This window comes from Dipodomys spectabilis, unplaced genomic scaffold (assembly GCF_019054845.1).
Source record: "Dipodomys spectabilis isolate Male_0828 unplaced genomic scaffold, ASM1905484v1 ptg000076l, whole genome shotgun sequence".
In the NCBI taxonomy this organism is placed as follows: Eukaryota; Metazoa; Chordata; class Mammalia; order Rodentia; family Heteromyidae; genus Dipodomys; species Dipodomys spectabilis.
In genome coordinates this window covers 3,435,950-3,458,399 of record NW_024870753.1, presented here as the reverse complement: position 1 = coordinate 3,458,399, position 22,450 = coordinate 3,435,950, and the positions used below count along the sequence as shown (strand labels likewise).

The window sequence follows — 22,450 nt, the reverse complement described above, 5'->3', positions numbered from 1 at the left end:
GAAACTCCTTTTTCCAACTGACTTGCAGAGGTGGAGAAGGAGCTGGAGGGCAGTATGAGACACACTTAGTGGCATGCTTCTCAAACATACCAAAGGCTCCGAGCTACCCGCCCCCCAAAAAAGAAGAAACACAACCTAAAACTAAGCAGCGATTATGTGTATTGAACAATTATATGGTTCCAGGCACTGAGGCCTTGAAATCCTTAGAACCTTCCACAGCAGGAAGGGAGAAGGGCAGTGTAGGGTGTTTGATAACCTTAATGCCGACCTCAAGTAAAAGCGTGAGAACCTGACCTCAGGCTGCTGACTCCCAGCCCCTCTCTTCTCCACTCTTCTCATTCCTAGCCCAGCACTTAAGGCAGCTCCAGGGGTCCCCAACAACTAACCCAGGATGGATCAGCCTCAGTCTGCCAAAGAAGCTTTTCCCCACTCTCTCTCCCTGGCCCTGATCGCCACTTCTATCCTCATGTTCAAATCCTACTTACATCCTTTCATATTCCATCATCTTTCTACTCACAGTAATTCTCACCACAGTTATTTGTAGGATCGCTAGCTGAGTGTCTGTCTCTCAGGAGGAAAATCCAAGAAGGAAGACCAGAGGCCTCGTCTGTCCTGCTCATCACTAAACTCCACAGTCCCCATGCACTCAACAAAATTTCACAATTGAAAGTACACAGCTCCAGACAGAAGCTGCTTTATCCCTGAGTATAAATGCCTACCTACATAATCTTTCCATTATTTCTACTTTGTAATCACAACGACATCATATACACTTTAATTCCCCTGTTCCGATCATAATGTCACCGAGGACATTAAACCTATCTTGATACCTTGTTCATCTTTGCATCTCAAAATCCCTAACCCAGGTTCAACATTCTCAAACCTTAAGAACTCTGACACAGGGCCAGGATGCAGATCAGTGGCAAAGTACTGGCCTAGCAGGCATAGGATTCAATCCCCAGTAACCCCCATAAAAGAAAGAAGAAAGAAAAGACAAAGAAAAATGATATAGTTAAAAAACAAACAACAACAAAAAGAACTCCAATATACATTTATCTACTTGGGGCTGACAGCAAAGGGGTTAGTGAACACCCCAAAAGGAAGTCCCTACGCCAAAACCCACCCAGTGCCCTTAAAGATAGAAATTTGACATTGTTCTCAAGTCAGATTCTAGTCTGGGCTTCTCAGAAGCAGGGAACAGAGCCGGGCGGTCACGGGCAGGCAGGCAGGATGGGGACAGAGGAATAGACTAGGAGTAAGAGACCTCGGTTCCAGTCCTAGTTTTGCCACAAGTTTCCTGTGTGACCTTGCGTAGACCACAGGACCTCTCTGGAGTGCAATAATTCCTCCCTCGTTGAACATTTTGATGAAGGCCTCAAAGGATCCTACCAGCTCTAAAATTCTGTGTTTCTTGGTCATCTTCAGAACCGACATTTACAAAGCAACAGAAAGCTCAAAGGGCCTCCTTCAACAGGTGGCAAGAAGAGGGACAGAGACAGGACACTACAGTCTGACACACACACACCTCCCCCCAAAGGGTATTCTTCAACCCTCCAAACACACACAGACAAATGTTAGCTAACATGAGCCAGGGCTCCTCCTGTGAGCAAGCCTGGCAAGCCTGACACGCGAACATGGAGTCATATCCATGAGAGGGACAAAGCAGACACACACTGAGTTCCCAGTCATACAGAGGCTCTCCCTCCACTGAAACCTGAATTCTTCCCCACAGATGCACACTTTCACAGATCCAGTTCAGGAAATGTTCAAATTAGCACGACCTGGCTTTAAATACTGTGTAAAACACATAGTAAGCATTTTGCTTTTATTTATGTCATCAATGGCTTGAATGAGGTGACTCATCCTTCCTCTTTAACACTCTGTTCTAATATGGTTTACTATAAATAATGCAGGGAAGGAGGGAGGGAAAGAAGGAGGGAGGGAGGGAAGGAAGGAGAGAGAGAGGGAAGAAGGAAAAACAAGACAGAGAAACACAGACAGGGAGACAGAAGCAAAGAGACAAGAGACAAACAGAGACAGAGGAGAGGAGCGGAAGAGGAGAGGCTGAGCACAGATTCTGCCCAGCTAGTACTTCATAGAGTCAAGCCTGACACACAGTCAGCCTGGTGATGGTTCTGTAAAGAGGAAAAGCCAAATGTTCCTTGCTCCATGGTCCATGTGATCCAGGCAGGTAACACTGGTAGAAGAGGGAAGTTAAAGACTTGCTGGCTTGGTGCCTGGAGCCAGACTAGAATTGGAACACATAAGCTCCTTCCAGACCCTTGCGAAGTGGCAGACTATAAAGATTCAAACCTGGGCTACCATCACACATACACATACATACACACACACACACACACACACACACACACATACACACACATACACACACTCACACACACCCCACCTTGAGATATTCAGGTTAAAACTCAATCTATTCTTTCTGACCTCAAGCAATATTGACTGTTGATGGCCCAAGTTGGGGGGAGGGAGTATTGGTTTGTTTACATAGTGCCTCCGATGAGCCCAAACTCCCAGAAAGCCAAAACCCACAGGTACAAAAGCATTACGACAGTAAGAAAAGTCTTCTCCAGACCCTGGCCACCTCCCCTTCCTCCTTGGGATTCCAGTGCCAGGAGCTGGAAGTTATAAGGGTCCTGGCCTTGTCTCCTCTTCCTAGGAGGCTCACCTAGGTGCTCTCCTAGGCCGGAGTCGGCAAGGTACTGACCTCTAGTACCTACGGCCCCACACAGGCAGTTACCCCAGGACGATTATCACACAGATTTGTCACTGGATCATCCTGGCTATTTCCCAAAGTCAAATCTGTCCCCTCTCCCCCCAAATACAGGACAAGAGACTGCAGCACAGACTTTAGAAAGGCTTCATTCCTAAAGACTTCTTAGATGTAAGAAGTAGGCCACCACAGGCAGGCCAGATCACCAGATGGGGGTCACCAGATAAGGGGATCCTTGATCGATCTCTCTCTATTCTCTCTCTTGCACACACACTCATCTGTAACAGCGGCATCGTGCTGTATAGGGATCTCTTATACTGTTCACCTGCTGGCTGACAGAGCACAGGGTTCATACTATCCACCAACTCCCCAGTGCCCTGAGCAAAATGATTGAACTGATTCTTCTTTATAGTATCTACCCACCAGGGGCAGAAGTATCCATTTCTAGAAGCCTAACTGGATGTGTCTGCACAATACCAGCTAACCCAGGACCTACACTGCCTCTGCCTCTTGTACCCTCATGACCACAAATGAGGTGACCCGGGGAATGGAAATCAGAAAAGCTAAGCAACTCGTCCATAATACACAGCTGAGAAGTTCCACGGCCTAGTTTTCAACCAGCATGCCTATACTCTCCCAACCTGTCCACCCTGTCCATAGAAAACATGACCACCTCCCATAAAGTCTTTCTGGAGTCAGGAGCCCCACATAGCCAGCCTCTACTATCATCACCATCACCTGGACTTTGTAGAAACCCTGCGCTAAACAGCCCCCTCTCAGCGATCTGCAAACATTGCAAGGACATCAAAACAAAGCTATCAGTTGGGTGCCTGGCTTTAGCAGCCAGTCCAAACTCTTTTGTTTGATTCTCCTCCCAGCAGCTTATTGACCAGGTGATGGGGGTCAGAAGTTTTCTCTTCACCTAGCTTCTCCTTGCAGAAGAAACCCAGGTGGAAAAAAGTTCACTCGTTAACCAGTTCCGATTTCTATTGCCTAAGTAAGCACCAATGACTTACCAGCCAACGTGTAGGTCTGAAAGAGGCAAACGGTGGGGGTGGGTGGGGTGGAAACAGGAACAAAAAGCCACAAAGGTTACCTGTCCCCTTACCCATTTAGTGTGAACGTAGGCAGAAGCGACCGGCCCCATGGGATACACGCAGTCTCTGCAGGTCCAGAGTCCACCATGAAGGCGAGCATGGGGGAAGAGCAGGAAGTGGACACCTGGGTGATAAATGCAGCCCTTGCACTTGCCACCATACCTGCTTTCCTCCATCATGCATCCTGATCTGAAGGAGAATCCTGACTCCCTCCTGCCTAACACACCGCCTCTCACCCTGACCCCAACACTTTATCTCTGCATATTGGAAAAGCTGGCATTTATCAAGTCATCCGCTCCTCATAGATTGTTCAACAGACCACAGGGGTTATCAGTGGGGCCGATGGAGGAAGATAAACAGCAACCTCTTATGCAAATAGCATGAAGAATGCAGGCCTGGACGCTGGACCAAAGCAGGTTTTTGAAGAGCATGAATTGTAACACTTTTCCCCAACTCCAACCCCAGAGCCCCAAGGAGCTGGGAGAAGACCCCCTCTCCTCTTCTTTTCTGGCAGGATGGGGCCAGACAGGTGTGTCTATAGGTCCAGCCTGCTTTGCAAAGAAGAAAGTAGAACTGCAAATGGGACTAATCCAAGGCCTCTTCTGTAGCCATAAGGTATACCTCCTCCCAACAGCCTTCTTGTTTTGCAGTCTCCTGACCCACTGGAATATGCTGTTAGGATTGAAAAGGTGAGGGCGGGAGGGAGGGAGGGAGGGAGGGGAGGGAGGGAACGAGAAAGAGGAAGAGGAAGGGGAAGGGGAAGGGTGGAGAAGGGAAAAGAGAGGAGAGGAGAGGACAGGAGAGAAGGCTAGAAAGAGAAGGGGAAGGAAGGAGGATAGGCAGGGGAGAGAAGAAGGGTAGAAAGAATGGAGGGAGGGGAGGGGGAGGGGAGGAGAGGGAGGGGAGAAGAGGAGAAAGGCAAGAGAGGAGGGAAGGGAGAGGAGAGAGAGGGATGAAGGGAAAAAAGAGGGGGAGGGAGGGGACAGGAGGGGAAGAAGGGAAGAAGGAAGGGAGGGGAGAAGGAAGACGATGGGAAGGGAGAAGATGGGAGGACAGGAAGATTGTCTCCAAAGTGTGTACAGAGGTGTAAGAGGGTAGCAGGAAGAAAGATCCACAGGAAGCAGGAATTCTGGGTTCTGAGCTGCATGGAGATGCCCTGAGCCCAGCAGGGAAAGAGACAGAAGGCAGCCCCGAGTTCAGGTGGCACCCCGACAAACTCGTGTCATTATTGTAAGGGCAAACTCACATCAAGCACTAGAGGCCAGGGGCTCCAAGTGACAAAAGAATTGCCCTCAGAGGGACAGAGCAGGCTGCTTCTCACACCAGGCTGCAGGCTGGGGAGGGGAAAATGAGAGAATGACAGAATCCAGGGCTGGCTAGAATGAAAGACTGAATAGAATCGGCTAATTTACACAGGAAGTAAGCACTTACCAGACCCTTCATCCCAACACACAAAACCCTCCACCATATCTGGAAGCAATTACAGTCAGTTAACATGATCTGCTGGCCACTAACATTAACTGCAAACAGAAATATTTTTCACTTTTGCAACAGGGGATGGCAAGCTTTAGCCCGCTGGGTCCCCCACCCACCCGAACCCCGAAACCATCGAATTGGGCTGCTGAGGGATAGGTAGCACCTACTTCAGCTCGAGAAACATCACAATACAAAGGAAAGCCACTCTTGTAGTGGTCAAGATACAGAAAGTAAAATAGTGGATAATTATGGGAGGTGGGGGGAACAGAAGGAAGAAAACCATCAGGTTGGAAACTGAGGAAAGAAGCCAGGCACGCAGCCCTCTAGAGCTCTTCATCCTTTCTAAGTCCAGTCTGGTGTGTGTGTGTGTGTGTTTTTTTTTTCTGCACTAAACTTCAAGGAAAGAAATGTGTTTTTAGAGTCACTCAATTTAGCAGCCGTTCCACATTGTTTTTAGGTACCATCTTCTGCCAAGGGGGCGGAGGCGGGGGGGTGGGGGGAAGGACCGCAGGGAGGTAAGACTCCCAAATGTTAACGGTTCCTTAATTTAGCACATCATTTGGGGGACAACTGTCACGATTTTCACTTTTGCGTTGACTTTCCAATCCTTACTCCCAGAACGCCTTCGAAGCAGCTTCCACCTGCTCTGAAGTAACTAGAGCTACTTTTTTTTTTTTTTAATCTGAGACACACAGTTTTTCCAAGTTCAGAGATGAAGAAGAAAAACAAAGTTTAAAAGGAGGTGAGAATTTGCCTCCCAGAGGTGTGGATACCCAAAAAGCAGCCAGCAACCTGTTCTCCGAAATTCCAGACCACCCCCCTCACCCGCCCCCGACCACTCTCCTCCATTCTTCTTGGCAGTCAACCCCACAATGCCACAATTGCACAAGGCAGATGGACAGACTTGCTGTAAAGTTCCTGAGAAGACATCATTCCCTCCCTTATTGGCACCCCTTGCCCTTTTCTAGTCCAAACAGCCAGCAGACCTCCCCTCAAAGAGCAATTCACCCCTCAGTCACCAGGGGCCTTTATAACAGCAGCAACAGCAGCAGCCAAAGCCACAGAAGCTAACGCGTCCATTTGCCAGACGACGTACAAACATCTTTTCTAAAAGAGTGTCAGGCAGAAGTTTCCCTCAAGAATGAGGTCACACACTATTGCTCTCTGCAAAATTCACATTTAGAAACCTTGCCACAGAGGAGGCGAGGAAGGAGGCAACGTGAGTGGCCTTCCTTTAAGGACTTCTGGCTCGATATGGTAAATGGGAAAATGCACTGTGCTCTTCTTTTTAACTTTTTAAAAATTGGACTGGAGTCACGGTGAAAGTGGTAGAACACATTCCTTGCACTATTTTAAAAATTAAAAATAGGAACGCTTTACAATGGGGGGGGAATAAGGAAGTTGTCACAACCTCTTCAATCAAGACCATTCCCGTAGCCTGTCGCCCAGCTGTGTGTGTTCTGCACATCACACTCCACTTAACCGTACACTACCATTAACTTCACCCCTAAGGCCAGGAAGAAGGAGTGCTACCTGCTCAGGTCACCCTGCTTTTAAAAGTCTGAGGACTGATTCAAATCCAAGTTCACTTCAAGATATTCTACACGCCAGCCTCACACAGCTCCTGTTGGCTGGAGTGCACTGTATCTCATATACATGCATGAGCCTGTATACATATCATACACATGCAATTATGTACACACCTACACATCTACTTGCATGCAAAAGTGCACCTCTGTGCATACATACATATATGCATATGCACCTCCAAAGTGCACACATGCATATATACACGCCCACAATACATGCTCAGGCATGCGTGCACAGAAACATGCATGTAGACCTGCATATTTGTACATGTGAAGATGTGCGCATGTGTGTATACAGATGTATATGCATATACATACAGACACACACAAATACACACACGGGGCTGTCACTTCCCAGCCATCCAGGCACAGAAAGGGTTAAGTCCCCCTCAGTGCATAAATCAAAAGTTCAAGGCTGCAACATACCACAATGATCCCCTCCTTACATATGACAAGAACCAGAGAGGGACTGCAAATCCAAGCATCCTGCGAGAGGTCTCCCCGGCCCGCACAGGTTACGCTGCCAGGGTCAGGGCCGGGGACCTTTAGCAGCAACATTCATTTCCTGAACAGGACAAGTTCTCCTGACCATAAAGCTAATAAGAACTTCCTCGCACGGCAAGCTCCGGCTGACAGGCCTACTTGTCACTGGCCACGCAGGAGGGGAGCACTGGTTCCCATTAGTGGCTTATGATGCCAGGTGCTACTAATAAGGTACATGGGCAAGAAACAAGAGCTTGCTAAGTTGTCACTCCAACTCTGGAAGTAATCAGGTCTGGGCTTCAGGGTTGAGGAGGGGCCTTTAAAGAAATACTGGGGAATGGGGGCGTAGGGGAGGTTAGACATGGTAGAGTCCTACAGCATCTAACCTGCTGATCGGCTTAAAATAAATAAATTTCCAACAATCTCTCCACATTTCCCCTAGCAACCATAAAAGACTCCCCCAAATTAACACTAATAATGTTTCCCCCAGCACTGAGGGTCTGATGGATCACCCTGAGGGCCATTACGGTCGGCCACATCTGCTTTTCACTACTGCAAAGAGAGTCGTGCCAACAGGCCTAATGGCAGCAAGATCAGAACACTCAGCTAATCCACTTAGAGAGCAACCGGGGAGAAGGTGGCAGGAGGCTCCCTTGTCAAGCTGGGGTCACAGGGAAGTGGGAGGTAGGGAAACAAGATGACATTGGAGTCTCTGCCATGTGCTTTAAGTTATAGGCTATCTCATCTTTGCTTCTGCACAACGGCCTTATCACAGGCGAACGTAACGGTGTGGTGGTGTGTTTATTTGTTTTTAATAAGCCTGGTGATTGTAGTTTCTGAACATGTCGATATCCTTATTTCTAATTTCTGGCGAGGGGAGGGGTGGAGGGGGGGGGTAGCCAGGCCCTGGTGGCTCACACCTGTAATCCTACCTACTTGGGAGACTGAGATCTAAGAATCACCATTCAAAGCCAGCCTGGGCAGCAAAGTCTGTGAGACTCTTATCTCCAATTAACCACCAGAAAACCGGAAGAGGTACTGTGGTTCAAAGTGACAGAGTGCTAGCCTTGAGTACAAAGAGGCTCAGGGATAGCGCCTAGACCCTTATTTCAAGCTCCAAGACTGACAAAAAAAAAACAAACAAACTAATTTTCGGGGGAGGGGAAAGTGGGGGAGTCCAAATGGCCCCCCGAGAAGAAAACTTTAAAAAAAATACACACAGACTTTGACTGGCCCAAGACCATCAAAATGTCTGTGACCTGGGTCTTCTAGTAACTTCTTCAGTAATGCCCTACCAGGTGGCAGGAAGGTCTTTCTCTGACCTCACTAGATTCCTTCCTACTGCAATATCAAACACGATCTGTTCACACTAAAGGATATCAAGTCTCAAGCACCGAGTGGAAAGTGAGCAGGGAATTTAGAATGAAGCCGGGGATTTTTTTTTTCAATTTTTTTTTACAAGTCTTCAGCCGAAGTTTCCATGCTGGGAGTCAAAGTGCCCAATGCCCTTTTTGAAGCTGCACAGGTAAGGCCCACGGGGGCAAAACCCAGACACGGATTTTCCCACCTGAGCCCGCACAATGAGGAAAACCAAACCGAGGCATTGAAGGGGAGATGGTGGATTGTGCTAGCATGAAATGAACTGCATGAGCTTTTATTTTTCAATGGATTTTCTCTTTGTCATTTTCGGGTTTTCAAGTTCTCAGGAGAAGCTTGCATCCCCAGAAGCTGGTCTCTGTATCAGTAACAAATAAACACCCTTCTCAAAACTGTGAGGTCTGGGAACCCAGACCTTAGGTGGCCCTATGGCTACCATCCCCTTCTCACTCCTCCATAAGAAAACATGAGGCCAGAGTTCATCGCCCTGCTTCAGAGAACACCGAACCAGAAGACTGGGGTACAAATCCCAACACCCCTTCCTAGTTTACCATGCACAAGTCCACTAACCTCTTGGACATCAGGGGTGTGGAACTTACAGCTTCCTAACAAGGCAGCTGGGCAGGGGGCAAGAGGGGCCAGTTATGGGGGTGCCGACTATGAGCACAGAGCCCGGCCAGCAGCAAACATGCTCCTGAATCCACCCACCCTTCGAAACATCTCCAGGGAAAGAGCTCTGGGCCAGCCAGGTCCCTCAAGATGCCTTTCATAAGCTGGTAATTGAGCTCCATTTGATTTGCATGCTTGGCCATGCATCTGGACAACTGGACGCCGCACTGGTGAGCTGCATTTGGCCGGCTAAATTTAAACAAGAACTGAAATGACTCACCAGGCCCTCAGGTCAATGGGACAAAGAGTACCCTGACTGCCACAGAACAACAGATGCAGCTTCTCAGGGAAGATACAGGTGTACACGGTGTCAGCCCTCAAATGCAGAGGGCCTGATGCAGCTGAGTTACAGCATTGGATTGCAGGACAGCCTCTGGGAGAAGCAGGGCTGGACCTACACAAACACATTCTTACCCTGCACTGTTCATGTGACCCATTTGGATACAATCGCAAACACCTATGGTGTGCACACCGTTACCACCACTGCATGCACTGAGTGAATATTTACTGACTGATCCTCACCACAACCCTGTGAGAAGGTACTGTTATTACAAGCACACAGAGAAACACAACCAGAGTACGTAGAAAAGTAGAAATGTACATTCACTATATATAAAGACAGGGTTGGAGGTAGCTGGCAAATTTTTCTTTCATCCAGAATAACTACCATCAGCATTTTCAACTAACATGACAAAAGAGAATCTTTAGTCGTCATGAAAAATTCAAGAACCCTCCAACGTCCACCCGACTTCATTCAGCAAGACTCTTAAGTCATCTACTTGAGTTCCAGTTGAACTTAAGTCATTGATTTTTTTAAAAAGTGATTGCAATTTTTTTTCTTCTGAATTAGCAAGATATAAAAAACAGCTACAGAAGGAGTTTGGTTGTAACAATTCTGGGTAATGATATTTGAAAGCCTTATAGTGGTTTTCCTAGGAAGGAAAAAAAAAGTGTTACTAAACTCTCCTATCCCCTGCCCACCCACCCAGCAATAAGCAGCCCCGTACACTAGTGACAGCAACCTGAAAGGGGACAGCTTACTCAGAGGAAATAGTAAACAAAGTTTCCTCTACTGGAAAATAAAGAGGTCATCTTCAAAAGTTCCAAGAGCTCGATCCACTGCCCCGATGGCATACTAACCCTAAGTTTAGCTAAAATAGTAAAGAATGAAATCAGTGCAGATAGAAGCAAATCAAACTGACTCCATCTTGGCTAGCTAACTTGTCAATCCAGACTCCAAAACCAAGCAAAATACAATTAGCAAAAAGGAGTTCAAGAAGAGGTAAGTGGGTGCATAGGGCTAAAAGAGTTTTAAAGAGCTCAATGAAAGCCAGGTGCAGGTGGCTCATGCCTGTAATCCTAGCTACTCAGGAGGCTGAGATCTGAGGATCATGGTTCAAAGCTAGCCTGGGCAGGAAAGTCTGTGAAACTCTTATCTCCAATAAAAACCACCAGAAAACAGGAAGTGGCGCTGTAGCTCAAGTGGTAGAGTGCTAGCCTTGAGCTGAGGGACAGCGCTCAGGCCCAGAGTTCAAGCCCTATGACCAACCACACAAAAAGCTCATCCACTATGCTCCCCCCTTTTAATGCCAGCCGTGGGGCTTGAACTCAGGGACTGGGCACTGTCCTTGAGCTTCTTTTATCAAGGCTAGCACTCCACCACTTAAGCCACAGCGCCACTTCCAGCTTTTTCCATTTATGTGGCATTGAGGAATCGAACCCATGGCTCCTTGCATGCTAGGCTAGCACTCTACCACTAAGCCACATTCCCAGCCCCACTATGCCCATTTTACAAATGAATAAAACTGTGGGTGCCAAAAAGGGGGCTGACCATGGCGACTGCAGAGCTAAAAGAAGGCACCAGTGGCACAGCCTGTAATCCTAGCTACACAGGAGGCTGAGACCTGAGGCTCAAAGTCATCCTGGGCAGAAAGTCCATGAGATTCTTATCGCTGATTAGCCAGAAAAAAGCCAGAAAAGGGTCTGTGGCTCAAGCCTTCAGTGAAAAAGCTAAGAGACAGTGCTCAGATATCAAGCCCCAGTACCAACACCAAGAAGAAGAAGAAGAAGATAAATTCAGATCTGAGATCCAGAGCCCTGGCCTCCACAATGGCTGGGCAAAACCCAGGCCATTTTCCAACTTCAAAACCAAAAAGACATCTCCCAAAGACCAGATTTTCAGAAGTCCAGCAGGTTAGAAACTGAAGTCATTCATCAACCCCAAAAGGATACTTCCTGGAAACAGACAGGGATTCGAGAAAGGATTTAGACAAATCTGTGAATGACAGAGCAGCCATAAATAGCTACTAAGAGAGGCCTCTATACACCTGACCTTTAGAACTGACGTCAAGGAAGACGGCTACAGCCTCCAATGGCGGCATCTCTGGATGGTGCTGGCAACCGAAGACTAGGTTAGATGGACGTGACCCAGAACAGCAATCTCCATGTTCTTATATGGGCTGCTGTGGAGCACCCAGGACTGTGACCGAGAGGAGACAGCACAGGGCCTGGCTCTATCCATTTATAGCTGTGTGACCACGGGCAAGTCACCTACTGGCTCCAAATAGCATTTTTCCTTTTCTCTAAATCAGGGACTCATAGCCAGGCTCTGGTAGCTCATGCCTGTAATTCTAGCTACTCGAGAGGCTGAGATCTGTAAGGATTGTGTTTCAAAAAACCAGTCCAGGCAGTAAAGTCCATGAGATTCTTATCCCCAATTAACTACCAAAAAGTCGGAAGTGGAACTGTGGCCCAAGTGGTAGAATGCCATACTTGAATGGAAAAAGCTAAGGGACAGTGCCTAAACCCTAAGTTCAAACCCCAGTAACCACAATAAACAAACAAACTGGGGGGGGAGGTTGGTAATGGTCCGTAATTCTGTACCCGAAATTGCTGGGTATTTCAGAAATTGGAACTGTACAGATTTCAAAAAGGCACTCTGACGCCTGTGTTTAACAGCTCTGGTAGTGACTTAAGACAGCCTTCCGTAATCAAATACATTAATATTTTTGCAGCAAAACATATGAATATTCAAAATAAGCAGGATAAATATAGCCTCACATCAGCTGGGATCAGGCTTCGCCACTAAATGAGTTTGCCACAAACTTATACAGAACCTTTTAGCATTTCAGACTTCATATTTACAAGATGAAGATCATGGCTCTGTACCCTCTTATGTAGTAAGGCTGTGCGGTTAGGAGAGATAACAGTCGATAAAGGTGTTCTGCAAAACAGAAAGTGCTAAAGCTGATTTTTAAGGCACGATTAATATTGCTGCTGGTGTTACCATTTTTCCACAGCACACACTGTTCCAAACAGAACAGTGAGTCAGGTAACCAATGGCTCACACCTGTAATCTTAACTACCCAAGAGGCTGAGATCTAAAGAGAATGCTTCAAAGACAGTCCTGGCAGACAAATCCAAGAGTTAACCAGCCAAAAGCTGGAGGTGAAGCAGTGGCTCAACTCATAAAGCTCTAGCCTTGAACATAAAAGCCAAAGAACAGTGGCAAAGGCTTGTGTTCAAGTCCCAGTACCAAAACCACAAACACAAAAACAGAAAAACCAGAGCTCACTTGGGCATCAGAGATACCTAGAAAATGATGAAAAGGAATGAAGGGTTTAGGGCAATCTGCCAAAAGGGACCTAAACTAAGGTCAATGGCTGTGGCCCTTCACGTGGTCCACCACTGCAAAGAGAGCAGCTGTTCATCTGAGAGAGACAAAGGGCCAGGAAGAACTCTGACACTGCATGGTTCCTGCACCCTAGAGCCAGCCCCAAAAAGCCTCTGGGAAGGGTTATACACAAGAGCCCAGTGAGATGGCCAAATCCATTCTTCATGGTATCGAAGCTTCTCTTCCAAAAGGAACAAGAGCTCCGAATGAGTCTATGCAGAATAGATCCACCCTGATCTGAACGAAGGCTTTTCTGTATAAGATAGAGCATCCTATAGAAACTTATATCCTACTCTGATTGTGCAACACCAACTCCAGAAACACATTAACACCAGCCTGAAAAAACAGAAGGCTATACACAAGGATTATATTCCTACATGTCTATGCTGCTCCCTGTCTGTGTATGGTACATATACATACATATATACGTATATATAATGTGCAATGTTGAGAATGATAAAATACACCTTTCCTAATTGAGCTGGTCCCCAGTCCACATGCAAACTGTTACAGCCTTTCAGAGAAAGAGAGACAGAAACACAGACAGAGATAAAATGGACAGAGCTAGAGCAGGAAAGCCATCTTTGCAGAAGCCTGGGATAACTCTGTCCCTCAGACACTCCTGTAATATGCACCCTGAGGAAGTCAGGGTCTAGAGCTCACTATTTCACCTGCCTAAAGAAGGCAGCAGATTTGACAAGTCTTCTCACTGCCTTCCTTCTGATTCCATTAGTTAAGTAAGCCCTAAGTGATTTACCCAAATGGTGTCTTTGTCGGGCCTTCCAATCTATCTATAACTACACTTGACTTTACGTTTACATCTTCCTGTCCACCACAGAGACCACAATAATACCACAATAATACCTCCACTGAGTCTCAGTCCAGCTACCTGCCCAGTCAAGAGGTTCCCTCACCTCACTCCATCCCAACTTGAGATCGAGTTATGAGGAGATCTATGGATGGGAGTCCATAAGTAACTCCCTCTCCCTGCTTTCTTCCCCACACTCTGCCCTTTGTTCCCCTCTAATGAAAAAACAACTTCTGGGTACCTATTTGGACCAATACCCTCAGCTAATGGCTTAAGATACAATAAACCCAGGCACTGGCACAAGATGCTCACACCTGTAATCCTAACTACTAAGATCTGAGGACTGTGGTTATAAGCCAGCCCAGGCAGGAAAGTTTGTGAGACTCTAATCTCTAATTAAATCACTTTAAAAAAAAAAAGCCAGAAGTGGTGCTGTGGCTCAAGTGGCAGAGTGCTAGCAAAAGGATCTCAGTGACAGCTCCCAGGCCCAGGGTTCAAGCTTCAAGACCAGCCTCCCCTCCACTCTCCCCCCAAAAAAAGATGATACAATAAACCCTACAGCCTGACACCTGGTCGTGGTAACACCTGTGCATTTCCAGCCCATTCCACAGCTTTTTGGCATCAAAATCTCCCACTGGTTTTTCTACCTTGCCCTTTTGTTTGTACTTGTGGTAGTGATTTTTCTTTCTTTCACCTGAACACTGCTCAGACTGCTGATAGGTAAAGACGGTAAGAGGGACAGAGCAATAGTTAAAGAAATGAGGGATCCCTCACATGAATCTCAGAGCTCTGAGGGTGAGGAAAAGGTCTCCCACAAAGTGCCATCTATCCGGGCACTGTGCATTCAAGCCAAGTACAAACAGGAATGTCTCCTTGCCCCGTCTCAGTTTCCTCAGTCCCCCACGGCTGTCCCCCTAAGACACTGGCCGCAGGTCCAGCTCCTCAGTGTAGCAGGCCGACTTTCCATTCTCCCTATCACCAACCCACACAGTGTAATACTGAGGACTGCAGGATCAGTGTCTCCCTGTCACTGGGAACAACAAGCAAACACAGACCTTGGAGGAAGAAGCACGGGGGTAAGAACTATACATACACAGACCAAAACAAGATGGCAGACAGTTGGCCCAGTTGTTCTCTGTGGCTGATGCAGCTCACTACAGCTGATGCAGCTGTAGTGATTTCTGGACTTGATTTCATTGCATGAGCACCGATCTGTGGATCACCTCCATTTTAAAAAGTGCATATAGCTGGCTCAGGACTACAACCCTAGTATTTACAAGACTGAGATCTGAGGATGGTGCTTGAAAGCCAGCCACAGCAAATAAATCCAAGAGGCTGTTTTCTCCAGTTAACCAGCCAAATGCCAGAGGCAGAGGTCTGACTCAAGTGGAAGAGCATTATCCTGAGCAAAAAAGCCAAGTTTGCTATCCAAGGGCCTGAGTTCAAGCTCCCATACCAACACACACACACATACACAAAAAGGGAATACCACAAACTTGAGGAAGCTCAAATAAATACCTTAAACACTCACTACCAGACATAGCTAACTAAACCATCCTCGTGCACTGCAAAGTAACATAGCCAATCCCCAGATGAAAGAGGGCCCCATCACATGAAACCCAGAAATCCCAGGCTAGTGATACCTTTTGTGGTCTATCAGGTAGAGAAAAAAATAATCATGAATGCCGGGCGCCAGTGGCTCACACCTGTAATCCTAGCTACTCAGAAGGCTGAGATCTGAGGATCATGGTTCAAAGCCAGTCCAGTCAAGAAAGTCTGTAAGACTCTTATCTCCAACAAAACCACCAGAAAACCGGAAGTGGCGCTGTGGCTCAAGCGGTAGAGCACTTGCCTTGAGCTGAAGAGCACAGGGACAGCGCCCAAGCCCAGAGTTCAAGCCCCACGACGACAAAAATAAAAAATAAAAATAAATAAAAATAACCATGACCTGATAAGATCCAGTGGCAAGGGAAATGACTTTCTGCCGTACCCCATTTTCCCCCAGCAAAGTGCTGACATAATTCACATCCGGAGAAGATGACAGATGTATCTGGTTAACTTTGGAGAGGGGGTTTCTTCCTTAGGAAAGTCTGAGTGAGAACAAACACTATGTCGTCAATTTCTGAGGGGCACAAGCACCAAGAAGGCACACCTTAGAGACCGTTAATTTTCGCACCCACTGGAAAAATCCGGCTACTTTTAGCTCGGCAGTACTTTCCACAAGGTAAAGCTCAAAGCAGCAGACTGAGCAGTCTCCGGAGCAGGCTGCGGCTCGGGGTGATTAGATCTGCTTCCCAATGCCCCCACCCACTCAAGTCCCCCTACCTAAATGAGCAATAGAGGGATGGGGGGTGAAGGAGAGTGGGTACAAAAGTGGAAAATCCACCCAAGATCTGCGTAATGGAAGGCCAGAAGGTATGCTCAGAAATGCTAACAACGACAAATGAAAGATGGATTTGTAGACATCAATCGAGAGAAGAGGGTGAACAACCAGCCTATAGTTTATGACAGAAACAAGAAGACAAAAGCAAACACGCACTACAGACTTGTTCTGTCCTTTCCAGTCCATATCCAGTGAGCAATCCTGGGTTCTGTGCACAAGTCTGGCGTTATCAAGTCCCAGGGTTAGAACTAAGTCTTGAGTTTGAATCGAGCTCTGCCTCTTAATTCTCTATATAATGCAGGGAAAGAGACTTGAAGCCTGAGGCTTAACACTCTGCCCTCCCAAGCCCGTGGTACCAAAAAAGAAAAAAAAAGCCCCAGGTACCACACTTGCTCCTGAACCAAGCCTGTGAGAAGAACTCAACGAAAGGTTATTTCACAGAGGAGGAAATGGAAGCCAGAGGGCAGCCAAGGCTGGCTGGCAGCCACACTACACTCCACATGCACAGCGCAGGGATAAGGAAGAGACTACACAGACTGCAAGACCAAGGCTCTCAGACCCATCCTGCCCCAGTTCAAATTTACATCAACTTTCGCTAGATGTGTCAGCAGGAACGGACACCTGGGACCTGACCTAAGCATTGTTCAGCCCCTGCCATCTTCGTGGGCTACAGTCAGTGACACCTTGCCTGTACAGAAATCACAGGGTAAGGTGAGGCAGGCGGACCAAGGTCTGGTGACGTGGCCAGATATAGGTCGTGGGGACCCTCCTTCATCCTGAATCACACATACTCCTCTTCATTAATTACTCCAGGCAAAGCAGCGTAGATGAAAACAAAAGTGGGAATCCAACTATGAAGAGGCTGGGTCCCTAAGCTCTCCCATATTTCCCCGTAGCCCCCTTTCCACCCCACCACCCGCTGAATAACTGTCCTCCAGACATCAGCAAATGTCTTCTCTTTTTTTTTTTGGCAAAAGGATACAAAGGAGCCAAGCCCCCAGTCTTAGGATGGGCCAAGGTATGAAGGTGGGGTATCAGGACTGGAAGATAGGTTCAAGTACAAAGCCTACCTGTGTTGTTCCACGGCCTCGTTATCTGGGAGCTCCACACCACACACGCTGCACTGCTCCCCGAGGGGCCGGCTCTCGGACTTCATGCCCACAGCCAGCTCACCCAGCTTGCTGAACAGCTCCCTCTGGATGAAGCCCTGGGGCAGCAGGCCCCCGTAAGTGCTGAAGTCCATGGAGACAGCCAGGGCTGGCTGCACGTGGAGGCCAGAGGTCACGGAAGATGGCACGCTCAACACAGCATCAGCCTTGTGGTTGGGCAACATGGAGTAGAGACCAAGGTGTTTCTCTGCTAGGGGCCCTGGGGGATCTGGTCGCCCTGGGGGGCCCTGGCCAGCCTCAGCTGTGGGGGGCAGCTGCTCAGAACTTTCCTCTCGCCCATAGTGCAGCTCTCTAGCGCTGGTGATGACACTGCTTCTAGTGGGTGTCCCGGGCCCCTCTTTGCCCCTCTCCTCAACTTTGTCTCCCATCCCTCCTGAGATGCTGGATTCCGCTGCCCCAGGACTGTCCTGACCAGGTACCTCGTCTACCTGCATCATCTCCGTCTTCACTTCAGCCACCATAGGGTGCCGCCCACCCCCAGCCAGCATTGGCTCCTCAGGCCCCACGGGAGGCTGAAGAGTTCCCTGCAAGAGAGACTGTCCTATGGTCATCAAACTGTCCACTGCAGCCTTGGTGGGACTCATGGCTGAAAGACCGAATGAGGTGGAGACCGAAGGGCTCTGGTCCACCAGGGGCCCTGGGAGGCTCTGTCCAGCCACACTGGCATACCCACTCTCCTCGCTGGAATGCTTCGAGATGAAGATGTTCTTGAGATACCTAGCCTTGCGGTCCTCTTCTTCCTCAGTCCCGCCATCAGCCATGGTGGCTTCTGTGTCGTTGTCATCAGAGGCCTGGATGGTCTCCAGGATCTTCAGGCACTGCTCTTCCAGGTACTCGATCTCCAGGATCTCAGCGGCATACAGCAGGTCATCCAGGTCCTCCGCCTTCGCTTGCAGTGTGGCCGTGTACGCATATTCCAGAATCTGCTGGAAGGTCTTTGGCGAGAGGAAGTCCAAAGTATAGTGCTGGCTATTGCGGTGGAAGAGGATCTCAAACATCTTGCTGGTGCAGGCCAGCACCGTCCGGTGAGCGTGGAACTCCTGGCTGTCCACCATGATGACCACATCACACAAAGTCCCAGACAGTCGCATCTGGTTGGCCTTGCACAGCAGCCCGGTGGGGTGGCTAGGGTTCTGCAGCTGGATCATATCCATCTTGGTCAAATCCATGGCGCTCGCCTCGGCTCAGGCATGGGGCTCTCTTTCCTCTGTGTTTGGTGTGGTAGGGCAGGGTGGGCTTCCTGGGCCAGTGGAGGAGGGGTCTGTAAGAAAGAGAAGAGGAAAGAGTGATGAGAGGAATGGCAGATTCATCAGTGCTCCTGTCAGAATTCAGCACCACATATCCCCACCCAACCAACCTCCCAGCCACAGGTTCTCAGAGATTTCAATCTCTAATAGAAAGAGTTTCCTGGAAAGCAACACATTTGCCTTCCCAAGCCAGGGATGATGGGAAGAAAGAGAACTTCCTGCTGCAAGAATGTCTGCCTGATTCACAGCTCTGGGACATGTGCTGCATCAAGTGAAATGGAATTACACGGAGGCCAGGGCACACTTGAACCTCAGAGTGAGGCCAGTATTTCCCGCTGAGGAAGTGCTCACACACTTACTAAGAAGGTCTGAACCCCTTCCTTTACTCAATGAAAGCATTCAACTTCATTCTCCACCCCCTGTGTAGCCAACCTCATCTTCAAAATCAAGTTTTTCTGTCACGTATGGTGGCTCATACCTGTAATCCTAGCTATGGGAGAATAAGAGGATCTCTGTTCAAGGGCAGCTGTGGCCAAAAAGGAAAAGAGAAAGGGTGTGTGTGGGGGGGGGGGGGGAGAGTTCATGAGATTCCATCTCAACCAATAAAAATCTGGGTGTGGTGACACGTGTCTGTCATCCTAGCCACGTGGGAAGCAAAAAATGGGCAGACAGTGGTCCAGGTTAGTCCAGACATAAATGTTTAGTTATTTAACACAGTAACTAACACAAAAAGAGCTGAAGGTGTTGACTCAAGTGATAAAGCACCAACCTTAGCAAGCACAAAAACACACATTCTGGGACTCAGCCCCCAGGGTAACCAATATAAATAAATACCTATGCAAATAAATAAATGTTCTTCTATTGCTGTCTCACTTTGATTGCCCCAGGAGACAAGCCAAACCCAGCCAGGATCAGCAGCCTGCTGCTGTGGCCCATTGAAAGTCTCTGAGAAATGGGCTCTCTCTCCCCAGGCCTATCTCTCCACCAGCAGTGCCTCCCCAGGCCTCTGTCCTCCCATGCTACAATAAACACCTGCCTCTCTAGTAGAAGTTAAGACCAGTCGGAGATAATAGGCCTCTCTCTCAACGCCTGCCTGGATCAGGAAGAGGCCTCCAGGGTGCTGAAGCCCTTTAGGGCCAAGACCTAAGGGGCCCAGGTCCCTCTCAACCTAGCCTGGCCAATATTGCAGCTAAGGATCTGGAGGCCAGGGTCTCCCTCACTCTTCATGGGGTTTGGCTGACCTCTGTACTCTCAAAAGACAGCCCAATGGGCTGGTCGCGGCCCAGAGCTCACATGGAAAGGGTTAACGGGGGGAGGAGTGGTAAGGGGGCTGCTGCAGACACTTTGGCTGCTCACCCAAGGGTGGAAACCCAGGCTGTCCTGGGTGAGCTGGCCAACCACTGAACGTGCCTCAGGGCCGTGGGCTTGCCTACAAACATCCAGAGTTTCAGAGAAGTTAGGAGGGCGTAGGGAAAAAGAATGGAGGGTTCGGCTACCCGAATTCCTTCGCCGAAACGAACCTTTTGGGGGTGTCCTGATGGAAAAATGGGGGTGCCCTCGCGGCCGTCTCCCGCGGCTCGGAGCTGGCGCCAAGGTTCAACCGGGGTGGGAAAAAGCCGGCGCTCACCAGCCCCGGGCTCGGCGATCGAGCGATCGATCGCGCTCTCACACACCCCGAGTTTCCAGCGACCCCCGCCGGGACTTGGAGACGACTTCGGCAAACTTCGGCGAGCAACTTTTCCCCGGGAGTCGGGGAAGCCTGGCGAGGAAGGGAGCGGAGCTTAGGAAAGGAAGGAAAGCGAAGAGACGGGGGGCCAAAGGCGAAGCGCGCCCCTGCGGACTTGGACACCCCGGCGAGGGCGGAGAGGCGGCGGACCCGGGGCCGCCGAACGAGGACGAAGCACAAAAGCCCGGCAGCAGCGAGTGGAGGGAGACACGGCGAGAAGGGATCGGCCAGCCCTCCCTCTCCTACCCAGGTCCCCTGAGTCACATCCCCCCACAGACACACACACACACACCCCGGGAAGCGTCGGGCAGAGTCTCGGGCCTCCGCGCGGGCCGCCGTGCCCGACCCCAGGCGAGCGTTCCGGGGAAGGCGGAGAGCGAGTCGCGGCGGAGCGCGCGGGTGTGCCGTCCGCGGGCCGGCTGGGGCGCGTGCGGGAGTGAGCCGGGGGCCTGGCGAGCGGACGGCCGGGCGAGCCGCCGGCGCCCGCGGTGGGAAAGGCGTCCGGGACGCATCAGGTGCAGAGCCCGGGCAGCCACCGCGCGCGCGCGGCCAGGAGCGCACGGCGAGCTCCAGGCGCCACGGCTGCTCCCACTGAGAGCCGAGGAGGGCCCGGGGCGCTGAGGACTCGCGGAGCTTCTCTCCCCGCTGCCCCCCCAGAGAGGAGGCGATTGGGGTGGAATTGATCAAGTCCAATCAAGAGAATCAAAGAGGGGGCCCACTACGGGTTTTTTGTTTTATTTTGGGGTTCTAGGGGGGTTGTTTTGTCTTGTTTTTCAAAGAGAAACAAAACCCAAGCGAGTGCTTTCCACCTCCAGATCCACTCGTCAGCTTCCTCCGGCTCTGGCTTCCCAGCCGGCCAGCGAATAAACACACAAATAAATAAACCACAACCCCATCTCACACCCGCGCGCCGGTCCGCGCACACCGCAGCACCCACGGGCTCCCGGCCCTTCCGCGGGCCCGGGGCGGTACAAAGCCTCCGAGTCCCCGACCCTCGGCTCGCGCCCCCTCACCTCTCACCCGGACGGTGCCCACAGGACTGGAAAGGTGGGAGAGGCAGCGGCGCCCCCAGCTGACAGCCGAGGGGGGGTCCCCCGCTTCCTGCTCGCTGACCCACCCACCCCCCACCCCCGGCACAACCCACCCAACCTGCGCCGGAGACGCCGGCGGCGGCGGCAGCCGGGGAAGGAGCTCGCCCCAGCGCAGCGGCCGGAGCGATCGCGCGCTCCCACCGCCCCCCCCCCCACCCCACCCCGGACCCCGCGCCAGGCCCCGGGGCGCCCCGGCGCGCGGCGCTCCCGGGCGGTGCGCCCCTTCCCCGATCCACCCCCCCCCATCCCCGACTCACTCACTCACCGCTGCCGAGCCGGGCGCTGCCGGGGGTGGGTGTGCGTGCCTGGTGAAGGGGTGTGTGCCAGTGTCGGGGAGGGGCGGGGTGGGGGGGAACTGTTGCTCTCCGTCTCAAGGCGGCAGCGGCGGCATCGCCAGGCAGTTCGCAGTACCCGCTCTCATCACCCTCAACTCCACTCTGAGGCGAGGTTAGCAAATCACCACCGGCTGCGGCGCCTCCGCCGCGTCCCACGTCAACGCCGAGCCCCCTCCCCTGCGAGGCCCCGGCGCCTCTCCATCTTTAGTGCTGGCGGCCGAGCGCGGCTCCCTGCCCACAGCTGCCCCCTCCCTCCCCCTCCCCTCCCCTCCCCCTCCCGCGCGGTCCCCGGACTCAGCCCGCCCACCCCACCCCCCGCGCCGGCCCAGCCCGTGCGCGCTCCCCGCCCCACCCCTCCCTCTCCCTCTCTCCTCCACCCTCCCCTTCCCCGCGCTCCGCGCTCCGGGCTTCGCCTGACATCTAGCTGCTGCGGCGGCGCTGGCTCCAGCTGCCGTCCGCTCCTCGGCCGAGCCCAGAGGGCAGCCGGGGCGAGTGGAGAGGAATGCGAGGGAGCCCTTAATGGGGACACGGGGGGGGGAGGGGAGGGGCCCCGGAGGCCGCAGCCCCCGCCGGAACCCCGAGGTTCGCCTTTC

At 50.7% G+C, this 22,450-nt stretch overlaps 1 protein-coding gene across 2 annotated transcripts in view; it reads right to left on the bottom strand.

Moving 5' to 3' along the window:
- Positions 1 to 22,052, bottom strand: part of Zbtb16 (zinc finger and BTB domain containing 16) — a 168,824-nt gene extending 146,772 nt beyond the window's left edge. Inside the window, exons 1-2 of one of the 2 annotated variants that reach the window (XM_042682769.1) lie at positions 21,780 to 22,052; positions 17,360 to 18,719 (exon numbers count right to left, since the gene is read on the bottom strand). In XM_042682769.1, coding sequence (XP_042538703.1) covers positions 17,360 to 18,627 — 1,268 coding nt within the window. In that variant the 5' untranslated portion in view covers positions 18,628 to 18,719; positions 21,780 to 22,052. The remainder of the gene's footprint in view (positions 1 to 17,359; positions 18,720 to 21,779) is intronic. The other variant, XM_042682768.1, reaches the window with a different exon arrangement.
- Positions 22,053 to 22,450: the final 398 nt, after the last annotated feature.